General features: G+C 41.1%; 2 protein-coding genes across 2 annotated transcripts in view; both read right to left on the reverse strand.

Moving 5' to 3' along the window:
- CCDC62 (coiled-coil domain containing 62) overlaps positions 1 to 7,333 on the reverse strand; it is a 39,782-nt gene extending 32,449 nt beyond the window's left edge. Inside the window, exons 1-3 of the mRNA XM_082668027.1 lie at positions 7,156 to 7,333; positions 5,043 to 5,235; positions 2,108 to 2,274 (exon numbers count right to left, since the gene is read on the reverse strand). Of these exons, the coding sequence (XP_082524153.1) occupies positions 2,108 to 2,274; positions 5,043 to 5,235; positions 7,156 to 7,191 (396 nt within the window). The 5' untranslated portion in view covers positions 7,192 to 7,333. The remainder of the gene's footprint in view (positions 1 to 2,107; positions 2,275 to 5,042; positions 5,236 to 7,155) is intronic.
- A 3,956-nt stretch (positions 7,334 to 11,289) lies between these two features.
- Positions 11,290 to 23,538, reverse strand: DENR (density regulated re-initiation and release factor). The gene is made up of 8 exons (XM_082668159.1): positions 23,423 to 23,538; positions 22,514 to 22,627; positions 18,670 to 18,689; positions 17,874 to 17,958; positions 15,502 to 15,585; positions 12,735 to 12,851; positions 11,703 to 11,842; positions 11,290 to 11,594 (listed from the first exon to the last, which is right to left on the reverse strand). Exons 2-8 carry the CDS (start codon positions 22,617 to 22,619, stop codon positions 11,550 to 11,552), a joined length of 597 nt encoding a protein of 198 aa, XP_082524285.1. The 5' UTR covers positions 22,620 to 22,627; positions 23,423 to 23,538; the 3' UTR covers positions 11,290 to 11,549.
- Between the last annotated feature and the right edge of the window lie 1,484 nt (positions 23,539 to 25,022).

Consider the following 25,022-nt stretch of genomic DNA (forward strand, 5'->3'; position numbering starts at 1 on the left):
TTACGTTTATAAACATGTCTACTTCCTAATGCTCTTTAATGAATACTTCCAGGTTGGCAAGAATGAAAACTGCATCAGCAAGAGACTTCCTTTGCTGAAACAAAGTAGCATTAATGAACTTTGGTGCATCTTTACTCTATGTTGAAATAACTTCATATTGGGGTATTCCCACTTTTCAGGGTTGTTTTTTTTTTTACCCAGAGATCTAGATTTGATATAATTATTGTGTACATAATGTGTTTATTGGTTGGGAAAAAAAAGAATAATCAGGCTTTTTAAAAGAGATCTTCATGGAGGAAACTTAAATGCATGTTACTAAGTGAAAGAAGCCAATCTGAAAAGGCTACATATTGTATGATTCCAACTCTATGACATTCTGGAAAAGGCAAAACTCTGGAGACAGTAAAGAGATCAATGGTTGCCAGGGGTTGTGGTAGAGAAGGAGGGACAGAGCAGAGAGGGTTTTTAGGGCAGTGAAACTACTTCTGTATGACATTACAATAGTGGATGCAGGTCATTATTTGTCAAAACCCACAGAACGCACAACACCAAGAGTGAACCCTAATGTAAACTATGGACTTTGGGCGGCAATGATGTGTCAGTGTAGATTCACTGATTGCAACAAATGTACTACTGTGATGCAGAATGTCCACAGTGGAGGAGGCTAGCTGGGGGAGAGGGCAGGGTCTATGAGAAATCTCTGTACATTCCACCCAATTTTGCTATGCACCTAAAACTGCTCTAAAAATTAAAGTTTATTAATTAAAAAAAAAAATCTTCCTGCTATGGACTGAATTGCACCCCCCCCCCCCGCCCAAATGCACATGTTGAAGCCCTATGAAGCCCTAACCTTTAATGTGATGGTGTTTGGGGGTGGAGCCTTTGAGAAGTAATTAGGTTTAGATGAGGTCATGAGAGTGGGGCCCTCATGATGGCATCCGTGTCCTCATAAGAAGAGACACCAGAGAGCTTGCTCATGTACTGTCTCTCTCCCTGCCACATGAGGACACAGTAAGAAGGTGACCATTTACAAGCCAAGAAGAGAGCCCTCACCAGAAACTGACCAGGCCGGCACCTTGATCTTGGACTTCTAACCTACAGAACTGTGAGGAAAGAAATTTCTGCGCAGTCTATGGTACTTTGTGATGGCAGCCCAAGCTGACCAACACGCTTCCATTTTTTAATTCAACATATCAAGAGATTCCAGAATAGTTTTCACTTATTTTATAGCTAGAAACTGTCTAGAAGAGTAATCTGGAAAAAATTTTAGACATAAAATCTATACAATTATTATGAGTTATTAAGACTCACTATATTACCAAGATCTATACTGATATCATTATGAAACAAGAATATGAAGGCTATAAGAACGACAAAAAAGGCTTTCTCACTGCGTCTCTCAAAAAGCATGAGCTCAAAAGATATCTGATGACTCACCAGCTAGAAATGAAAATTGAAAAATCACTCTTACAGATTTTATTCCCAATATGCCACTAACGTGAGATAGATATTTGTTTCATCAGATTACACACAGTTATTCAGAAAGCATAATGTGACGCTACTTGGTGATATGGATCTCAGAATCTGAGAAAGGCTTTCTAAAAAAACCCATTGTTGATAAAATGATAGATGCTACCAAACAGAGGGCTTAACAGTCAGAAAAGGGCTGTAATGAAGCTTCATCTCCAAGACAAAATAGCACTGGCAGCTACCCAAAGCCCTACAAGGAACACAAAACTATGATGATGGATGGATGGATATACTTTCATACACACACACATGCATTTTTAATGGAAATATTTAAACCTAATTTTTCAATAACTGAAACACAAACAGAATTTGGGCTAGGGAAGCTTATCTTAAAACCAACCTCAAGGGCTTCCCTGGTGGCACAGTGGTTGAGAGTCCGCCTGCCGATGCGGGGGACACGGGTTCGTGCCCCGGTCCGGGAAGATCCCACATGCCACGGAGCGGCTGGGCCCGTGAGCCATGGCCACTGAGCCTGCGCGTCCGGAGCCTGTGCTCCGCAACGGGAGAAGCCACAGCAGTGAGAGGCCCGCATACCGCAAAAAAAAAAAACAAAAAAAAAAACCCCGAAAAAACCAACCTCAAGGTCTTCAGAGAGGAGAGTGGAATGGGTTGCCTTTTGGGCCATTTCTTGAAGCTGTAGTTGAGTCTTTTGAAGAGTACTCTGGTATTCAATTTGATTCGATTCAAGGGTTTTTACTTTCTTTGTGAGTGACCTGATTATTTCAGTTCTTTTATGTAGTTCACCTGAGGGAGATTTCATCAATAACTTACTTGTGGTCAGATTTGAAGCTGAAAATGCATTATTTTCAAAACACATGGTTAAAGGTTCATACTTCTTTTAAAAGTTTTTATTATGAAATGCACGATATTGTACCTTAGTCAAGAAAGAGAACACCAGCAGCAACCCAGAAGGCCCTGTACGTCACTTCCTGAGCACAATCTCTCCAATTTCCCACCTTCCTAACCACTGTCCTGATCTTACTCATTTCCTTGTTTTTCATTATAGTTTTACTATCTATGACCACATCCCTAAGAACAGTTTAATTTGAACCATATGTAAATGGAATTATACTCTATGAATTCTTCTGTTTGCTTTTTTTGCTCAAGATTATGATCCTGGGAATTCCCTGGTGGCCCAGTGGTTAGGACTCCACGATTTCACTGCCAAGGGCCTGGGTTCGATCCCTGGGTGGGGAACTAAGATCCCACAAGCTGCTTGGCACAGACGAAAAAAAAAAGATTATGATCCTGAGATGTATCCATGTGGCTGCAGGTAACTCCTGTTTGTGCACTGTCATTGCTGTATAATATCATTATATGATCATGCCACAATGTATTTATACATTCTACTACTGGTGGTCATTTGGACTGTTTCCACTTAGCAGCTATGATGTACAATGCTGCTCTAAATATTCTCCTACAAGCATCTTGGTGCTTTTGCAGGAGTTCCTCTAGAGCCTGGCTACTCAAAATGTGGCCCTTGGACCAGCAACAGGGACATCACGGGGACCTTGTTAGATACACAGACCTATCGTATCACAATCTACATATTAACAAGATCCTTAGGTAATTCCTGTGCGTAATGAAGGGTGAGTAGATTTCCTAGAAGTGGAAATGCTGGGCCATAGCTATGTATATCTTCAACTTTACCAGAACTGTCAAATGATTTTCCAAAGTAGCTGTACCAGCTGACACGCCCACCAGCAGTGAATGAGCCTTCCCTTGCTCCCCACTTTTACCAATACCTGATATTTTTTGCCAGTCTGGTAAGTATAAAAAGGTCTCAATTTGCATTTCCCTAATTACTATTGAGAATGAGAATTTTTTGTACATTTATTGGCCATTCAGTGTTCCGTGAAATGCCTATTCAGGTGTCTTGCTCATTTTAAATCCAGATATTGGGTTTCCCTGGTGGCGCAGTGGTTGACAGTCTGCCTGCCGATGCAGGGGACACGGGTTCGTGCCCCGGTCCGAGAAGATCCCACATGCCGCGGAGCGGCTGGGCCCGTGAGCCATGGCCGCTGAGCCTGCGCGTCCGGAGCCTGTGCTCCGCAACGGGAGAGGCCACAACGGTGACAGGCCTGCGTATCGCAAAATAAATAAATAAATAATTACTTATTGCTAAGAAATGCTAACCATCATCTGAGCCTTCAGCGAGTCGTAGTAGTAACATCAAAGATTACTGATCACACGTGACCATAACAAATATAATTATAATGAAAAAGTTTGAAATATTATGAGAATTACCAAAATATGACACAGGGACACAAAGTGAGCAAACGGTGTTGGAAAAATGGTGCTGACAGACTTGCTCAGTACAGGGTTGCCACAAACCTTCCATTTCTAAAAATCATAATATCTGCAAAGTGCAATAAAACGAGGTATGCTTGTATATAATGTTATCTTTTGCTTTAATATGTTTATATAAAAGATATTAATTATATAAGACATATTGCATCTAACGTACAATCATATTAAATACTGCATTTATGTGTATCTACATGTGGGTGGGTGTGGTCAGAATAAAATCAGATGGTCATCAACAAAATGGAAAAATTACTCGTATTTAGATTGTCGCATTTACAGAATCCTTTGTGTAATATAAGTAAAGAAGAAGGTGATACATTGTCTTTCTATTAAACAGATCTAGTATTTTCCCCTCTAGCACATTCTAGTATTAATGCAGTGTCAATAGAACATTCAGAGTTTAGGGCAGCACGAAAGGGACGATAGTTAAAATATGGTACAAAAGGAAATTTTTGTAAGCCATTTTTGAGATTGCTCTAATTTTAAAAGATGACTATTTTAGGTATTTGAGATCAAGTTCAATACCAAGTTTAAAATCTTTGAGTCAGTTCAAGAGAAATGGCCAGTTCTGTGGCATCTTCATTCATACTTTAGCTCAAAACTAATTTCCTTCAGGTTCACTCTTGACACTCAATGTTGACTGAAGCTGCCCAGCCCTCTTTCTACAGCTAAGTACTTCGCTTGCCCTACTTTAATTCACATTGTGTTTGTTCTGTTGTGAGTGTTCATGATGTCATCCTATCTTCAATTAAAATAAACTCCAGGGACTTCCCTGGTGGCGCAGTGGTTAAGAATCCGCCTGCCAATGCAGGGGACACGGGTTCGAGCTCTGGTCCTGGAAGATCCAACATGCCGAGGATCAACTAAGCCCGTGCACCACAACTACTGAGCCTGCGCTCTAGAGCCCGTGAGCCACAACTCCTGAAGCTCACGCGCCTAGGGCCCATGCTCCGCAACAAGAGAAGCCACCGCAATGAGAAGACGGCACACGGCAACCAAGAATAGCCCCCGCTCGCCGCAACTAGAGCAAGCCTGCACGCAGCAACAAAGACCCAACTCAGCCAAAAATAAATAAATAAAAATAAAATAAAATAAACTCCAGTGCAGCAGGGATTGTGTTGAGATGTTCCTATCTTACCCTTGAGCCCTTTTAACGTGTTGGCATGTACAAGTGCATGACAGATGCTGCTGCATATATGTCTGACCTTCTAATTTGCTGCAACGTTCTTCCAAAGTCAACACTTTCTGCCGATCCTCTTCCCATGAAAGAAGTTGTCTTTGATGTACTGCAACCATATCATTGAGCTCTCTATCTCGATCTTTTAATTCTCCAATGAGCAGCTGTAGCTCTCTCCGTTGTTTCTCGATAGTGGAAATCTCAACTTCTGACCCAATGTTCTAAACATAGAAAGTGGCTTCACGTCAGGATAAAACTAATCAACATAAATCGGCCAAAGCATATTTTCCAAACAATTATATCTTCTTTTGCTGCCAATTCAAGGTAGTTAAATTACGTTTTATTCACTGATTATAACATGACGTCAAAATTATGTATATTTAAAGCAAGTTCACACCTACTGTACTCTGCCTCTATCACTTTCTGTCGTACCATTTACACCACTCTTAAAGAGTGGGACCATTTGTAAAACCTCCATTGGTTAATCACAAATAAACCCATTTCTGCATTTTTTTTCTTTGCTGTCAACCCTCTCCTTGTATCAATCAACAATATTATCCCTCAGCTTGCCCCAGAAATTCTACAGCAGTCAAATAAAGGGGAACAGGAAGTAATTACTGTTTAAATGTAACTGATCCAAACTCAACATACCTACTTAAAAACAAATTTTGTAAAGGCAAAATTTCAAATATACACAGAAGACAAGAGAATAGTACAGTAGACTCCCATTTGCTCAGTACCTAGGTCTTTCTTACCACTATCAAGATTCTGCCACATCTGTTTCAATTTTCCTTTTTCTTTTTGTTGTTGATAAAAAATACTTTTTACTCTTAGATACTTTAGTATGCATCTCTAAAAATGAACGTTTTTATATAACCATGATGCCATTTTCATGCCTAACAAAATTATCTACGATAACACCTTTTAAGCATACATCATTTTAAAGTCTAGTGCAGTGAAGTTGGTCTGACCTAAATTGGAATCCAGAAGTAGCCACTTAGTGGCTCTAAGACCTTGGGTAAGTTACTTAATGTCCTTAAGTCTTAATTTCCTTGTCTGTAAAATGGTAATAGCAGCATTTTAACTTCTAAGAGTTGTGTGGATTAAGCAAGATAATCTCTGTAAAGCACTTCACAGTACTTGGCACCATTGTAAGTGTCATTAAAAATTAATCAATAGTCAAGCTAAGAAAGAAGTGGAAAACTTTATTTGAGCCAAGCTGAAGATTATAACCTGGGAGACAGTCTTTCAGAAAGCTCTGAGAACTGTTCTGCCTGTAAGAGGTCAAAACACAGTTACAAACACTTTCAAGACAAAGGGCTATACATCAAAATAATATGTTGACCTTTACACAATGCAGCTCTGCGCATACAAGGCAAGTAGTGGGTCACAGTGACCCCTTACAGGATTGAGAAAGGAATGTTATCTCCTAAGGAGTTCCTTGCTGGCACTGGGAGAAAATAGCTTTTTTTTTTTTTTTTTTTTTTGGCAAGCAGGCATTCCTACGTCTTCTAAAAGGATCTCGTTAATGTGTAATGCAGATGCACAATACACACCAAAGGGGAGGAAGCAGTGGCTCAGACGACAGAGAAAACTTTGTTAACTTTTTCTGGTCCTGCCTTAAAATAATTTTGTTCTGTCATAAACGACCAACAAACATTAGCTAGTATTATCAATATTTTATTATTAAGATTGTAAGTCACATTCCAAAGTATGGTACTGTCCCCATCTATGAAATAAAGAACTAAAAAACAAAACCCAAAAACCAAATCACTATGCTGTATACCCGTAACTAACGCAATATTGTAAACCAACTATACTTCAATTAAAGAAAAAAAACAAAACTAAAAGTGTTACTTTAAGAATTCTACCTTAAAGACAGTAGTTTAAAGTTCACCAGAGGCCCATGTACACCCAGTACTCGCGACTCGACACTGCGCCTGGGCTGAACAACCCATTTTCATTAAGGTAAGGAAACTGATGTGACGCTCCGTTTTCCTTCTGCGTCCTGGGTATTGTTTTAAATTTTAAGCAAAAACGATTCCTGAATAACCCCAATGCACGTCGTCCCCGCGGTCTGCTCTCCTCTCTCCCCGGGACGCGACGGCGGAAACGGGAAACGCAGAGCATCAGCCGCTCACCTGGCGCCCGGCCAGGAAGGAGGCCGAAGGGTTCATAGGTGTTTCCTCTGCCCCCGGAGAGAGTCGGTGTGCGCAGCGTCACCCTAGAAACGCCATCGGCGCGCCTACCCGGAGCGGCGGGGGCGAGCCCCGAGCCCCGGAGCCCCGCACCCTCGCTGGCCCAAGCAACCTCGCCCAAACCGCCGGCCCCGCGGAACGCGCCCGGCCCACTCGGCTTACTGCGTAGCCGAGCGGCAGCCCCGGCTCTCGCGACACCTCGGCGGCCGCAAGAGCCCGCAGGAGGCCGGTTCCCACTCGGCCTCGTCGGGCGCGGCCCCCGACCCCCTCCTGGCGTTTTGTTCTTCCATATCCGGGCCTGGGGGCTCTCGAATGATTTACCTGGAGCTGTAAAAGCCATTATCCCGGCCCACAAAGAACCGTTCTTCACCATGACCCTGGGAATGATGGAGCAAATGAAGGGCTGTTTCTGCGCTGTCGCCCTGGCGTGTGACCATGTGCTCGCTTACTTATTTCCCTCTTTCCCTCCTAAACTGTGAGCGCGGTTGCTCTGGCTGCTGTGTACTCCGGGCAAGGAGAACACTTCCTGGCATTCAAACAACAAACAGATGGAGGCAGACGCCACCCCTGGTAGTTAATAGTCAGTTGCTGGCCATCCCAGCAGACAGCTCTAAACTGAGAATCACAGTTGAAAAGAGAGAGAAAAAAATTAAAAAAGGTTTTTTTTGACTCTTGATGTAGCTCTTTTGTTAAATGATGATGACGTACCCCTTGGGGTGGACGTGCACCCAGTGGGGTATATCAAATGACGATGATGTACCTTTTGGGGTGGACTGCGCCCCTTGGGTGGACGTGCCCCACTTACGATGGACGTGCACCACCTGGCGTACAGCCGGGGAGGGTGCTGTCCCCCTTGGGGGTGTGCCCGAGCTGATTTAATCAGCCCCTTGGCTCGCGTGATTCCTATTGTTAAATCAGCCCCATACATCAGGTGACTCCCATTAAGTCAATCAGCACCACTTATCACGTGACTCCCACTAATTAAATCAGTCTCCATGAGTCACGTGGTTCTCGTTGATTAAACCGGCTCCCTTAAATATCGTGACCCCCCACTTAATCAATCGTCCTTCTTAAATCTCTTGGCGTTCATTAAACCAATCAAACGCCTTAGATTTCCTGGCCCCCATTAAATCAATCTGCCTTCTTACGTCTCAGGGCATCCATTAAGAAGGATGATTGATTTAATTAGGGGTCACCATATTTACGAAGGCAGATTGACTCAATGGGAGTGCTGTCCCACGTGGGGGGGGGGTGCTCAGGCGCCCCTTGAGGGACCGTGCACCCCCCCGGTGTACATCAGATGATGATGACGTACCCCTTGGGACGCAATGCACCCCCTGGTGTACAGCCAAGGAGGGTGCTGTCCCCCTGGGGGGTGGACATGCACCCTGTGGGGCAAGAACCTTGACACTTTATCGTGACAATATTTACCACATTGAGTTGAAGCTTTTTTCTCGTGCTGTTTCATAGTCACTCCTTCTTCCCCCTTTTACTCTTCGTTATAGAGGGACTATGAAAAAAATAATGCTTATCGTATTTAACCCCTGGTCACTCACCCACTACTGCTTAACCCGTAAGATGGCATTTCTGGCAAGACAAATTACTAAAGTCTTAATAGTATTTCAACTCTCCTTCTTGATTGACTGTGAATTAGCAAAACGTGCCCTTGTGTTCATAAAAGACAATCTGAACATGGAAAAACAAATTTAAAAGTTCTTACCTTGAAGCTTTACTGATTTGGGTGACACCTCCTTAGGATAGGCTCATGTTCAGGAGAACCAACAAGACAATACCTTAGAATTTAAAAATCAAAAAAGCAGGAACTTCCCTGGTGGCGCAGTGGTTAATAATCCACCTGCCAGTGCAGGGGACATGGGTTCGAGCCCTGGTCTGGGATGATCCCACGTGCCGTGGAGCACCTAAGCCCGTGTGCCACAACTGAGTCTGCGCTCTAGAGCCCATGAGCCACAACTACTGAAGCCCGTGTGCCTAGAGCCCGTGCTCTGCAACAAGAGAAGCCACCGCAATGAGAAGCCGCAGCGAAGAGTAGCCCATGCTCGCCGCAAGTAGAGAAAGCCGGGGCACAGCGACGAAGACGAAGACCCAACGCAGCCAAAAATAAAAAATTTTAAAAAACGCCAAAAAACTAAAAGGTAGAATTCATTTTTGAAAAATTGTAACTTATCAACCTTTAAGAGCGAGAAAGCTACCATGGATTACACCTTAAGTGACAGCTGATTTACTGGGGCTTCTATTTAATAACTAAAAAGGAATTTAAAATCACATGTTGCCAGCATCTATTTTTTTTAATGAATAAAATACTACATATCAAAACGTTGTCATGTTGAAATAATAATATTTGGGGTATACTGTGTTAAATAAAATCTATTGTTAAAATTAAAAAGCTTTATTTGTATTTGAAGTTGCCAGCTTAATCTCTGCAAATCTCTTACATATTATAAGGCTGTTTAAAGGTTAGTATTCTTTTGCTAAAAACACAAGATTATAAAAGCATTTACATAATACAAACATACACAGAATGTATGAATTAAACTCAATCCTTGAATATATATATATGTATATATATTATATATTTTTTGGCCACGTCATGCAGCTTGTGGGATCTTAGTTCCCCGACAAAGGATTGAACCCGGGCCACAGCAATGAAAGCGCCAAGCCCTAACCACTGGACCACCAGGGAACACCCCCTGAACTACACATTTTAATCAGAGATTAAACTCTTGCATTTTAAATTTCAGGTCAAAGAAAAAGATTCACACATATTATACACAAGGACGATTTTAATCCTGCATTTTCCTGCAGTACCATCCACTGCTGGCTATATATGGACTGAAACTGCATTTGCCAAGAACTGTGAACATTAAGAATCTTTACATGAAGTCACACGTGTTGATACAAGCACAAAGACATCTTCCAGCACCAAGAGAATACACACATAACCACATACCAAATGGTTTTGATGGATAAATTTGCTTCATCAGGTAATTTTATTTAGCTAAATTCACAGTTAATGCAGAATTTCATTTTCTTAATTTACATCTTTATTATACAGTCTAAGATTTCAATTATTTAAAAACCCACTAATTCATTTGATTGCAATTTGCATGGCAATAAACAATGGGTTCTAACTTTCTTAAAGGTGTCTATAGCAATTTAAAATACCATGAGTCTTTAGTTTGTAGCACCTGACATAAGACCTTTATAAAAACAGATTTTAAATTCATTTAATGTACTCATTAAGATTCACTGTCACTGTTTCTCTTGTAAGAAAAACACATTTTAACTGCTATTTTCCAGACTATATTGAGCAATGGTGTATATTATTTTCAAATGGTTAGGAGAATTTTACATAAATTTATAGCCAGAAAAAGAACTCAGCCTCTCTGGATGCCTATCCACTCAAAACAATGATGAAAATAATGTATAAAATGGATTTGGGGGTCTGACCTCCTACTTAACATTATCAAACACCTCTCCAAGTATTCTTAGAAAATATCTTAAAATATCTGCAAATATTCTACCATATGACAAACCATCATTTCTTTAACCATTTCCCAATTGTTCATCTTTATCATTTGCAATTTTTTTATATTATGAGTAGCACTGTGATGAACATCTTCATCCACAGTTTTAAGCAAGACGTTGTATCTTTAGGATAATGTCAAGAAGTGGGTCAAACAGTGCAGATGGTTTTAAGGCTTTTAATATACTTTACCAAATAATCTCCACAACAGCTTGATCAACTATTACCAACAATACGTTAATAGGCCCACAAAGTGAACTTGGTTGGTGACAATGAAGCAAATTCAACCACAGATCCATGAGATGCTCAAGCATCTCAAAACTATCACACCAAAGAAGCAAGGAGAGTTATTACTGGTAATGAAGCCAAATTCAAATTCTTCAAAGTATCACTCAGCTTAACAACCAAAAAAAAAAAAAAATCATGATTTGATAAAATCATGATTATTTTAAAATAATCAACAGAAAAGCTTTCCACAGAAAGTCTAATTTTTCCAAAAATAAAAACTTAAAAAGAAAGAGAAAAGTCAGTACCAAATGACCAAAATTTTTTATTTGACTAAATTCTATTTCATGCATAAGCATGACAGTCTCTCCTGTTTATCAGACTTTGGCAACAAAAAAAAAAAACAAGCAGCCCTGTACAGAACAGTGAAAATGCCAAGGGTGAGAGTAGGCTACAGTTTTACTGTAGGATAAATATATATATTTATATATATATTTTAAAAGGCCTCTCTCCCTTTGGCCATATCAACAATCAGTTCAGATCTTTAAATACAGACAAATTTTCAAAATCACTTCTTCACTTCTCCAAGATCTTCAATGCTATCATCATCCACCTGTAAAATAAAAATAATTACATTTCATGAGTTGTGGTTATCAACTAACACGGAAGGAACTTGCTTTAATAACTTATTTCTATAGATGCACATGTTCCAAATACTCACTTCTGGCCATTTTTCCTGAATGACATCAATTATGTCATCTGTAAAGTCTCCCTGAATGATGATTTCATCCTCCCCTGTTACTGAGGCACCACAGGAGAATTTCTGAGCAAAAAACCTTTGTGCTTCTTTAAGATCGATTTCTGTTATTTTAAAAAAAGAAATAGCAAGACTATAATTGGAATCATATGTCAAAGATATTTTTCCATCTTGAAATTTAATCTGCATTTTAAATTCATAAAACAGATTTTGTTAATGGATTTCATGTTCCTTTCAGAACAATAATTACAAACTACCCATAAGCAGTCATCTTAACAATTCAGCTTATATTTTTAAGGTCAAATAAAGCCTCAGTACATAAAAATAAGATCATCCACACTATTCCTAACTCATATAGTAAGACCAAAATAAATCCAGGAACACATTAATTCCAACATTACATCTACACTTCCAAGTATATGAAGTTCTTTTGGTTATCCCTTTTGATAGAAGAAAAATTTACAGCAGAGAAACAAGCCTAATATTTATGATGTGGTCTAGTGACTGCTTTTCATTCCATGTTGTCAAATGAAGGAACCTAATCACCGTGGTTTCACTATTCATTCAAGTCTTCCAGGAACTGAAGGGGCTCTGAAGCAGGACATCCTGCCACTAACCAACTTCCCTCACCCTCTACTGTCATCCCAGAAGGGATAGGTCATTTTGCAACCATTTGGCTACCGAGACTGCAGGGAACAAGGAGCAGTGCTGGTAGACTTCACAGGGAAACCTATCCAGCCCTCCTCATTCTACATAAAATGTGCCCAAACAGAAATTCTGGAAAGGAAAAAGTTAAACCAGTCCCCTGTGCAAAAGATTTTTAAGTTGCTTCAAAATTTGATTTTGAACCTATAGTTAGAAATGCAAAATCTCATTTTGTATCTTCTTAGCAAAAAACAGAACTGTAAAATTTTCATGATACTAGATTAAAAAGAGAGAGAATGAAATGAAGGAATGTAGTTCACACATTTTAAACATACTTAAGCTTGGACTCACCGAAAGTCGCAAGGCCACACACTCTTGTTACGTATTTCTTCTTTGCTCTGGGAATTTTGGCTATCGTAACCTTCTGTGGTACAGTCTTCTTTTTTTGTTTTATTTGACCCCTTCCACCTTTATTTATTAAGAAAGAGCTCAGGATTAGTTGTTCTGTTCTTATCATAAATAAAGAATACTGTCTCTAAATTTATTAATTTTCAAAAGGTATGAAATACTAATTTCTAAAGTTTCTTTTTCTAATACAAAATTAATAAACACATGCATGAGTATTCATTCAATCCATAGTTATTAAGTAGTATGTGCCAAGCACTGCACTAAGGGCTGAGGACACAAAGATGAACAGAAGAAGAACATAGTCGCTGCCCTCCAGGGACTCTCAGTCTAGTGCAGGGAAACAAAAAGTTAAATAAGTACAGCAACCTGATATATACTGTAATAGGATCCACGAATATGGCACTACCATAAGCTTTGCAGAGAGTGGCTAACTCTGCTTACAGAGAACAGGACAAGTTTCCTAGAGGAAGAAGCATCTAAGTGCTTGCAGAATAATGGTCCATTTGAAGGGAGAAGGGCTGGGGAGTTATAAAAAGGATATTCCAGGGAAGGGAAACAAGTACAGAGACAAGAAAGGGCATTATATTTGAGAACTACACTTGTCTTTGTGTGTGTATGTGACAGGAAAGTAGGATTTTACTGGTTGGCGTAAGGAGGGGACAATGGTGCTCAGGAACGCAGGGCCCGCCATCTGTCCAGGGGCCACGATTAGGGATCTATTTGACCCCACAGCCATCAGGGATGGGCCGGTTTTCTGCCACCATGTTTTCAAATTCACCCACATTAAACTTAGTAAATCCCCAATTCTTGGAGAGGTGGATCTTCTGGCAGCCAGTGAACTTGAACTTGGCCCTGCATAAGGCCTCAATCACATACTCCTTGTTCTGCAACTTGGTGCGGATGGACATCACTTGGCCAATGTGGCCAAAGTGGACCCTGGCCACTGTGCCCTGGGGCTTTCCAAAGGCACCACGCGTATCTACCTGGAGCCTAGATTGGGGACACCATGCCAGATGTGAATGTCCACTGGAAAGGGCTGTCTCCAAGATCCCTTAGGGCAACCCATACAGCCAACAGGCTGCATACACTACCAAGGAGGCTACTGGTTGCAACCACTGCATACCTGGCCCCAACGGGGAAAAGAGCAGTCAGCTTAATTGGCTGCAAATACACTTGTGTTGATGAAGGAAGCGTATGGATATGTAAGAAAGGAAGCCAGAAAAGCAAAGATTATATACCAGTAATTTAAGGAACAGCACAAGCTCTGTCATTTTATATTGCAAAGAGAAGCCAGTGAACAACTGACTATGCAGGAGTGAAATTACTGATTTATGTTTTGTCAAGATCACCATGCAGTGTGGAGGGTGGGTCTGTGAAGAGCAATGGTAGAGGCCACTGATGAGGCTCCTACATTAGTTCAGGCAGAACTTAATCAACATCTCAACAAAGCAGTGGCAACAGCAATGGCCACTAGGCACAGGATAAACAGAGGAAGGAGAGGAAATGACAGAATTTAGAACTGATTAAGAGGGTCAAAAAGAATGAATCTAAGATGGGTCTCAAGTTTGTGGCTCAGATGACTGGATAAACTGTGCTGTTAATAACCAAAATGAAGAAAACAAAAGATGCAGATTTGGGACTTAGTAAGTTTACTTTGGAAGTGCTGTGTTTGAAGTACCTGTGAGACCATATGCGCATTTCTAGTCTAGAGACATGGGCCAGGACTAGAGATATAAATTTGGGTACTGTAAGCGTAGAGTGGTAGCAGAAGGATGTGGAAGAATCATCCAGGGAGGACATGCAGAATGAGAAGGTAAGTGGCCCCAGGACAGAATCCTGGGAAACACCAATTTTTAAGGGACACAAGGAAGAAGAGAAGTCTGCACAGAAGGCTGAGGAGCAGTGAAAGGAGAATGAGGGAGGAAGGACGACACTTCAAGGGAGGGCTCAGATGAGATGCTCTTACCACTTAGCAATCACCTAGCCGTTCGTGACCCTTGTTAGAGGAGTTTCAGTGGCATGAAAGTCAGGTTAGGATGGACTGAGGAGCAAAGACTCAATGACCAAACTGAAAGGGGGATAGTAAGTCTAGTCTTATTAAGGACGTCTGGCTAAGAAGGGAAGGGGGAAGAGAATAGGGCAAAGAAAGATATGAGCTCTTGGGGGAATTTTTTTTTTTTTAATGCAAAGTCCTAAAATATATGTATAAGCTAATTTTAGTCACAAGGGAGAATTAATTCAGGAAGAAGAAACAGGTGGGGACACGATCCAGGGTACAAGGAATTCATTTTAGAAGGAGGAGAGGTAAACAGGTATGCCTAACAGCTGTAAAAAGAAAAATTCAACTGAGCTGACAGAAGTAATGAGAGAACAAAATTTTTTTAAGTGTCCTCACTCTAATTAAATAGAATACACAGGTATTTTAATAAGGTAACAAAGTTTTTAAGTCATAAACAAGCTGGCTGGATGCTTTTTATGTATATATATGGCAAATGAAGCATATTTTCTTAGATCCAATTTACTGATAAAGCCCGATTCATACGAAATCCAGTCATCCTGAGAACATGATCCTGTACCCCTCTGTATGGTATTCACACAGAATTACAGTAACAGGTAGATGTTATTCACTTTGGGAATGCTTTCATTTCTTATTTCTTCAAGCAGAGGGAGGGTATGTTTGTGTAAATCAAATCATGGATTCAGGTCTCACCTCTCTTTTGTTTTTTCTTCTCTTCCTCTTCCCCTGCTGTTCCTTGACCCTCATTAATTCCAGCTTCTTGTTTGGGTGAATTTTCTAGATGTAAAAACAAAATCCAAAAGCATTAACATCACTTCATTACGTTAAAAAATTACCCTTGAGGAACCTCAAACACATATAAGGTATTTTACCAACAAATGAGTGTAACATTTATAAAGCAAGCGATTATACTGCTAGATGCCTATCAAGCCTAATTCTGAAGTCATTACGATAAGTATATGGTGATAGAAGACAAAACAAAGTCTTTGATATGTGAAGATCACAATTTTTTAAGCCACATTAAAGGAGCACAGAACACTCAAGACTCCACAGGAATATTTAGCATCGAAGCGTACTAGTTCTGTTAACAGGAAGTCTGGTCCTGAATATGAAGATATGTCCTAGGCAAGTCATGTTCAGGGCCCACCATGTAGACTGTTACATCAGATTTGAGGGTTCTTATCCAATCACGGACAGCGACTAAGTTGTCTCAGGGGCTGTGTCTCATGGAAACTATCTGAAAATCAAAGCAGCAAGTAGTGGGATAACACTGGGTATACGTGACAGGACTTTCCAGCCCAGGATTTCCCTTCTCCCTGCTACTGCCTTCATTTTTAACAATCTTGTAAGAGGGCGTCAATCTTAGCTAACTGAGGAAATTGGTTCCTCTGCAGTTTCCTTACCTCTGGCAACAGCAACTCCATTCTTCTAGTTGCTTCGGTCAAAAATTTAGCTGCCCCTTTTTCTCACATCCCACATTCAACACATCAGGAGACCCTGTCAGCTCTACCTTCAAAACGTATCTAGAATCTGACCACTTTTCACGTCTCCACTGCTGCCATTCTAGTCGTCATCATCCTGACCAGATTAGTGCAGGAGCCACCTATTTGGTCTCCCTGCTTTGCTGCCTAAGCCTCTCTTCAGTCTATTCTTAACATAGCAGCCAGAGACACTGCTGAAACAGAAGTCAGACCATATCATCCTTCTGCTCAAACTGCTCCAATAGCTCATCTCACTCAGTGAAAGCTGAGACCTGGTGTTTAAGCCATGGTCCTTCACTACTTCTCCGACTTCATCTCCCACCCTTCTCCCCTTCCAGAAACAAAGACCTCCTTCCTGTTTTTTAAATATGCTGTAAGCGGTAAGTGTTTGCCTCAGGGCCTTTGCACTGGCTGCACCATCTGCTTGGAATGTTGTTCTCCCAGATATCCAAAGGACTCTCTCCCTCACTTATTTTAGGTCTTTGTTCAAATGCCATCTTTTCAGCAAAATCTTTCAGGGCTACTACCTAAAACTTCAAATTCCCTCCCCAACAATTCTTATCTCTCCATTCCCTGCTTATCCTAATTTAATGTATTTATTTGTCTTGTTTTACTTATTTTGTCTCTCCCTCTAGAATATAATTTCCAAAGAGTAGGTCTTTTGTTTACTGCTTTATTCTCAGCATCCAATAAGAGTGTATAGCATACAGTATGCTTACAAGAAGTAATTTGTTGGACTTCCCTGGTGGCAGTGGTTAAGAATCCGCCTGCTAATGCAGGGGACACGGCTTCGAGCCCTGGTCCAGGAAGATCCCACATGCTGCGGAGCAGCTAAGCCTGTGTGCCACAACTACTGAGCCTGCGCTCTAAAGCCCGCGAGCCACAACTACTGAGCCCGTGTGCCACAACTACTGAAGCCCGCGCACCTAGAGCCCGTGCTCTGCAATGAGAAGCCACCGCAATGAGAAGCCCATGAACCACAACGAAGAGTAGCCCTGCTCACTACCAACTAGAGAAAGCCTGTGTGCAGCAACAAAGACCCAACGCAGCCAAAAAGAAAAAAGAAAAAAAAAAGAATTTGTTAAATGAATGAAAGAAAATATATGCCCCTAAATCATTTACTCTTCTTTATATAAGAAAGTTAATACTTTGACCTATCCTGTCTCAGAGATAAGACACAAGCAGTCTGTGATTTTTTTAAAAATTTTATTTATTTATTTTTGGTTGTGCTGGGTCTTAGTTGGGGCTGGTGAGCTCCTTAGTTGTGGCCAACAGGTTCCTTGGTTGTGGCATGCGAACTCTTAGTCGCAGCACGCATGTAAGATCTAGTTCCCTGACCAGGGATCAAACCTGAGTCTCCTGCACTGGGAGGTGAATTCTTACCACTGCACCACCAGAGAAGTCCCACAGTCCGTGATTTTATGTAAGGAATTTTAACCCAAGAACTTAAAACAGTTTTAAAGTTAATAGAATAGATAGATATAATTCTGTAATATCCTACTAAACAAATGCATGTTGCATTTGCACGTTGCAAAGCCAAAGGTATATAGGCTTTGATGAAAGAGGGAAAAAAAATGTTCATACCTACAGTAAGTTTTGCAAACTCATTTGGAAAATTCTTCTCTAACCATTGTCTACATTTAGTGACATCAGGCATATATTCACAGTACTGGAGAGGGAAAAAGAAGAAACTGAGTCACAACAGTACACTTTTAATCATTTTAATTAAAAATCATTCCCTGTGCTTGCTATATATAGAATCATAAAACCAACTACTCCCACCTGACATCTTATCCACAGGAAATCTGTATTCAACCAGGAAATGTCCCATAAGAAATTAAAAATTAAAAGACACCTCCTCACTGTAGCAATTTATTTCCTCTCCAACAAACAGAAAGGCCATTAGAAAAAGGAGGAAACAGACAAAAACGAGCAGGTGTTTTTCTTGCTTTGGACACATAGGTGTCTCATTTTCATGACCTGCCCGCAGAACCTGACTTAGAAGCTTATCAACAGAAAGTCTTACACATAATTTATGCTTTCTCTTCTCTGTTTGGATGTTAAATTTTGGCTTTAAGGTTACTCTTGTTTTATTAGCTGACTATTCATGAGTTCCATGCAAAAATCCAAACTATGTATAGCCAAGTGCAAAAGACGCACACATATAACTCAAAGTCTAAAGAAAAATTTGTAGGACCATGAAAGTATTCTAAACCAAAGTTCTCTATAAAAGGTTGAAACCCAAAAAAAAAAAAAAAGGCTGAAACTCTGCCATCAAATAATAGAAAATGAAAAGTAAGAAGTTCCCAAGCTAGCTCTAAAATCAATGACCTCAAATGCAGAAGTTAAAAAAGAAAAAAAGAATTTTAGAAGGACTTACCTCTGTTGGTAATGAACAGACTGGGGATGGAGAGAAAAAAAGATTTGAAAATGTTAATAAATAAATAAATACACACGTACACACACGGCTCATAACAACTTTTATTTTTAATCTGACAAAATGCTTCATTTGTTTTTTCCTATAACTTTCCAGTACCACTTTTCAAATACTACCCCGTCATGCACTTTTTTTTTTTTAGGTAAGTGGCACATGATTAATAGAAATATTATCTTAATTTTTTTTTTTTGGATGTAAAGAACAATGTCTCCTTCAGTTGGTAGAACATCAAACTATACTATCTGGCATGTCTTAAGGTTTTACCACAACAACCTCAATGGGTCTGAAACTAAGCTAGGATGGGAACAATTCCCCATACAACGAAGGCTGAATGGAGCTGGTTATTTCTTTTGATAACTTCACCAAAACAGCCGCTACTTTTTATTCATACTAACACATTTACAGACTTCAGTAGCACTTTGCTACCATTTCTTTGCAATATACTTTTCCTTTTCTTTTTTCGTATTATGCTACATAAGACCATGACACTGTGAATTTCCTTCCTTAGAAGGAAAGTTGGTTCAATCCTGTCACTGTATAGCCTGCAAAGGCTAAAGGACTAGAAAAACTCAAAGGGTTTCCCAATTTTAACTAAAACTATTACTAGGTCAACTGCTTATTTTATTTTTATTTTTAAGGTGAGGAATGGAATAGTTCAGTGTGACAACACCTTGAGATTTGTGAGGGAGAGGAGGGGTGGTACACCGTTAATAATAACAGCACTTACCATATATTGGGCACATGCTAGGCACTTTGCTATGCTTTATATTATTATGTTCAATCGTCACAACCTCATAAGGTAAGAACTACCATATGTGTATTATGAATGAGAAAAATGAGACTTAGAACAAGTAACTCATTTGTATCTGGTTAGAACAGGATTTGAACCCTCGTCTGTTTCTGAAGGTCATGCTCTTAACCACTAAATTAGACCACACAACATATAAAAGCAGTGCAGCTGTGTGCCAGCCCATCATCACTTTTACAGATGAAGCCGTAAAAGGTTAAATAGCTTATCCAAGGCCAAAGGTGGCATAGGGCAGAAAACTAGAATCTACCATCTCTATTTCAGTTTAGAGTTCTTTCTACTAAAGCTCTCCTGGTTAACCAGAAGCTCTCTAATCCTCACAGTTCAAGTTCAAATACTAGTAGGTACAGATATTCAGCCACACTTTCAGGATATAATTATAGGTTAAATACCATTACAGCAAATACTAAAACCATAACACTTAGTACACCATTTCAAATAATATTTGGTTCAGCAAAATTCTAATATGATGAAAAAAGTTGGACAAATATTCCAAATTCCACATTATTTGTTTTTACAGTCTATTTCCCTCCACAAATGATTTACTATTTGTAAACTGTCGTTTTTCAAGGAAAAGACTGAGCAGTCACCAGCTTCACATCACTAACAGTGGAACAACCTGACATTATGTATCTGCTGACATGATGAGATATGATGAACAAAGCCACATCATCCATGAGACCTTCTGCTATGGTCTGAATGTTTGTGTCCCCTCAAAATTCACATGTTGAAATCCTAATGCCCGATGTGATGATATTAGGAGATGGAGCCTTTGGGAGTAATGTTTCATTTATTCTTCTCAACAGCCCTCTGAAGTAGGCTGTTATCCATTTTATGAATAAGGAAACTGACCAAGGTCACCAGTGAGTAAATGGCTAAACCAGGATTCAAACTCTGACTGAATTCATATTCTGAAGTCTCAATCCTGCAGACATATATCTCCCCGGAAATGACCCCATCCTACCTACCCTTGTTTCTCACTATACTTCAACCAGCATTCTGCTCCAATCAGCCCCTTCTTTTCCCTCTACCCCCTAACTTTTTCCTCGATCTTTAATATGAAGATACCATATTAAACCATGCCCCCATATTTTTCTTATAAATTCATCCACCTTTCCTTGCAAATTCTGCCCATTACCTAAGGCTTCTCACTTCCTCACTTTGCTTTCCCAGCTTCCCTCTGAACAAAGATCCCTCCCTTTCCTGAAACCCTAATTCATAGCTATGGTCAGTACCACTGAATTTAGCATTTAATATTCCCTAAGTGCTTCTCCTACAACTAGACCTTAAACTCTTTGAGGAAAAGGTAATCCTGTCTCCAACCTAGTGCCTGATATATCAATACAAACTAGGGAGGGAAATAAAAATAAACTTTTCTCGAAAAGGTTAGGTACCTCTGGTACCTCTGATCAACACAAAGTATCACTGGGGTGGACTGCATACTTAGTGCAGTTGTTCAAAGCCATCTTAGGGGCGACATAAGCACTTGAACAGGATGGCTTTCATATACTGTATTTCACTAATTTTTTTTCATTTTTATAGGGATGCATTCCATAATTATGGCATGTCAACCTAACAATTTTTTCTTTCTTAGTGGAACCTAAAATAATGGTGCATCTTATAACATATGGAGTCTTAGATTCGGTGAATTAGGGTACAAAGAACAATAGCTCCTAACTGTATCTGACAAACAAGGAGGAATAAACTAAACTAGTATACTTCCCTAATAACAGTAATAATAGCACTTATTGTATTATGTTCTTATGTTAGTTGCTGAACCACCTTTATAGGAATCATCTGACTTCAGATGTAATCATCATTTTCATTCAGACCTTAAGAAACAGACCTCTAACCCTTAGTGAAATCAGGTTAACTTGCCCACGGTCACACAGCTAAAATTAAGCAGGAGCAGCTGGTAATGCCCAAGGTAAGGATGCAAACCCTGGCCCATGACTCCAAAGGCAAACAATATAACCAAATAAGACGAACATCATAACACATCTCAATCAACCCTACAAAAAGCTCCCCTGCCTACTCTCTGGGATATTTTACACTCATTTTATTTGATCATCAAAGGTAGTCAATAAATGATAAGTTGATACAATTTTTTAACTCAGTGACATCACCTCTCCTGTAAGTACTGTAAGTACTTAAATTCCAGAAGAAATCCCTATCACACTCACAGAATGTAAGGTCCCTGAGCACAAAGACCTTTCCTGACTTATTCATTATTCAGCCCCCCGCATCTAAAACTCTGCTAGGCACATAGTAAGTGGCCAAAACTATTTACTAAAAAAAATAATATTTACTTGCCCTTTTACTTTACTGTCTTATGTCTTCAGATTTTTCTAAACCTTTCCAAGATGCTAGTAAAATTAGAGTATTTCCAGTTCACAAATATTTCTGGATTGAAAATGAGGAAAAACACTCAAAGGGAAAAAAATCTTGATTCACATTTTATTTATCAAACCAAGAACACTTTCCCAAGACTGTCCTACTACCCATCACTCCAACCTCATAATCTTCCACTCGTTATTGACACCATTCCTATACTACACACTATACTAATAAAAAGGTGTTTATTTCTCCACAGACAAAGCTTTTCCTTGCACAGCTGTTCACTTCATCCGGGATGCCTTTCCCCACTCCCTCAACCAATCCTTCTCATCCCTTAAGATTCAATATCTTCCAAGAAGCCCACCTTTAATAGCCAGACTAGCAAGTAACATTAGGCTGGAATAATCTATTTACACATCTCTATTCCAACTGGACTGTAAACTTCTCCAGGCCAAGTAACAAGACGCAAGTCACACAGGTTGGGAAATGTCTGTTAATCCATGCCTCCTCTTCCCCAGCTCCCAATTAAAGATTCACCAAATGACAAAGATGAAAAATCTACTAGGACCAAATGTGAAACCATTTATCACAATGCATAAAAATACAGTGAGTAAAAGCCATTTTCTGCCTTCCAACACTTGCCTCCGCAGTAAAGGACTCGAAGTGGGTAATCTGCATCTAACTTGGTATTGCTCCTCGGGTCTCCTCTGCAATCATGTCCACCGGATTCAGAAATGTCAGCAGCCATCTCAAAACCTGTAAGCAAGGAAAATAACATATCTTCACTATTTTGGACCAAGACGCCCAGAGAAGCAGTGTTCAGGTGTAGTCCGGCCTCCTCCTACTAGAAATCCCGCCACCCCGAATCGGTTTCAATTCTTTGCTGAATGAGAGATACAAGCTGCATTAGGATTCACAAAATATGAGTAATTCTGGGCACACCATTTTCCAGGCCTACAGGGAAGCAAGTGACAACAGCGAGACTCACAGCAAATGGGCCATGACAACTAGGGGGAGGAGGGCACTAGTGGAAGAGAAAGCCATGGGGAAAAAGATGGGGAGGGTGAACTCGGCAGGGACAGGGCAAAAGGTCTGGGGGATGATCTGTAAAGGATGCAACAAACTGCAGCAACAGGGAAAGGCCACAAAGCAGCTGAAGAGGCTGGAAACGCCTACGAAGAAGGGGTGGGTCGCCGGAGGTGCCCGGAGGGCAGGGTGTGGGGTGGGCTAGAGGCCAAGGGAGGGACGCGTTAGAGTCACGGAAGGGAAAGAGAGTGGGAGGGGGCGGGGAGACCAGAGTCTGAGAAAAGAAAATGCGGGCAAAAGAACCAGGAAGGGGCAGAATGTAAGAGCACTGAGGCGACGACTAGGGCGACCAGGTGTGAGGGCGCGACCTGAGGCGAAGGGGCAACCCCGGGGACACCAGAGCGGCCCATGTGGGCGGGGGTGTGGAGACGCCCGGCCCGGCCCCCTTCCGCCGGGGAGCACCTCAGCTTCCCCCACGCTCTCTACGAGCTTCCTGGAAGCGTGAGAGGCACGAGGGGTCATTACCCAGGCGGTCGCACAGCCTCCGCCGCCTCCGCGCCCGCCACTACCGCCAGCTGAAACGACACATGCGACTCCTCTTCCCGGCCAGAGCCGCCCAAGAGCCCGTCTGCCAGCCGCGGTCCCGCGAGATAATAAACCTTTATCGCGAGATTCAGTCTCCGCGGAGCGGCTGTCGCGAGAAGCTCGAAGGCGGGGGCGGAGAAGAATTGGGGAGCATGCGCGTTCCGCTCAGGGGCGGAGCCAAGCAGCCTAGAGGCTGACAGCCAGTAGGCGGTGCTAGTTACTTATGGGAGAGAACGGGTGGTCCGTGGTCGGCGCTCGGAAGGGGACGCTGTTTAGAGAGCGGAGACATGCATGTAAATCAGCGGTGACTCATTATTTTGACTCGGAGAACGTGGCCCCCGGGGTCTGGGGTGCATCCTGGAGACTTGACTAACCTCCAGCTTGTTGGATAAGTCTTTCCTTCACGGGGAGATTGCAGCTGGAAAAGGCGTTTGGTTTCATTTCAACACAGTACCCTACATTGGCGGAATTCTTTTTAAAAAGACAATATCAACGCAATTTTCATTTTTCTCCTCACCCCACAGTCTCACCACCCTAACAACTGTTTTCACAGCTTCCTAGTGTTTATCGATCTTTACATGTGTTGTAAATTGGAATTAATCTCTCCCATGTGAGTGTTGACTAAAAAACTATGCACAACCTAAAAGTTGAGATTTATGTTTTATTCGGCAGGAATTTTTAGGACTTCAAGCCCGGGAGGCATCATCTCAAGTAACCCTGAGAGAACTGCTGCAAGGAGGAAAGGGGGGCAAGCCAGCATATATAGGAGTTTTACAACCAAGGGCAGGTAGTCTGAACATCAGAAGATTATTGTTAATTAAAGAAAACCAGATATGTCAAGTTTAGGAATTTAGCGCTTTTCTCTGTATGGGAAGATGCAAGAGTCTGGGCTCACTGAAATCATTCCTTTGATATGCACCTCAGCTATCTGGGGCCAGTATCCTGTGTTTTCACATCCTGAGTTTCCTCAGGGCTCACCTAGGGAGTGGCTGCAGTCTGATGGCCCCTAGACAGCAGGTAGGCAGGTGTTCTTTTGCTTCCTGAGTTCCCTCAGGGTTCACCAGCTCACCGTCTGGTGGTGGCTGCAATCGCTGATGACTCTGACAGCCTTTCTTTAAATATTCCATTTATCAAAGACTAAAGAGAAGAGGCCACAGTCTCCGGTGCAGATTATGCCGGATGGCTTCGTGTGCAGTTTTGAGCAGAAAATTTAAGGGTGGTAGTGGTGGTGGCAGAGAAGTTTGCAAAGGAAGGAGGGGAATGAGGCAGATATGAGTGGAGGATAAAGCAAAATAGAAAAGAACAACCTCCACCATCTACAAAGCTCTTTTTGGTCACCGTTTCCCTAACTCTCATAGCTCTACAAGTGTTGTAGTGTTATTCCCATTTCACAAATGGGACTCAGGCTGAGGATGGATATGAAGGGTTTTTCCCAAAATGAAACAACTAAATGGAAGCAAAACTAAGACACACCATGTGTGAAAACCTGATGATAAATGGAATATTGCCTGTCACATCAGCAAAGAAAGGCTGTCAGAGT

The sequence above is a fragment of the Grampus griseus genome (assembly GCF_964374135.1).
Source record: "Grampus griseus genome assembly, chromosome: 12".
NCBI lineage: Eukaryota > Metazoa > Chordata > Mammalia > Artiodactyla > Delphinidae > Grampus > Grampus griseus.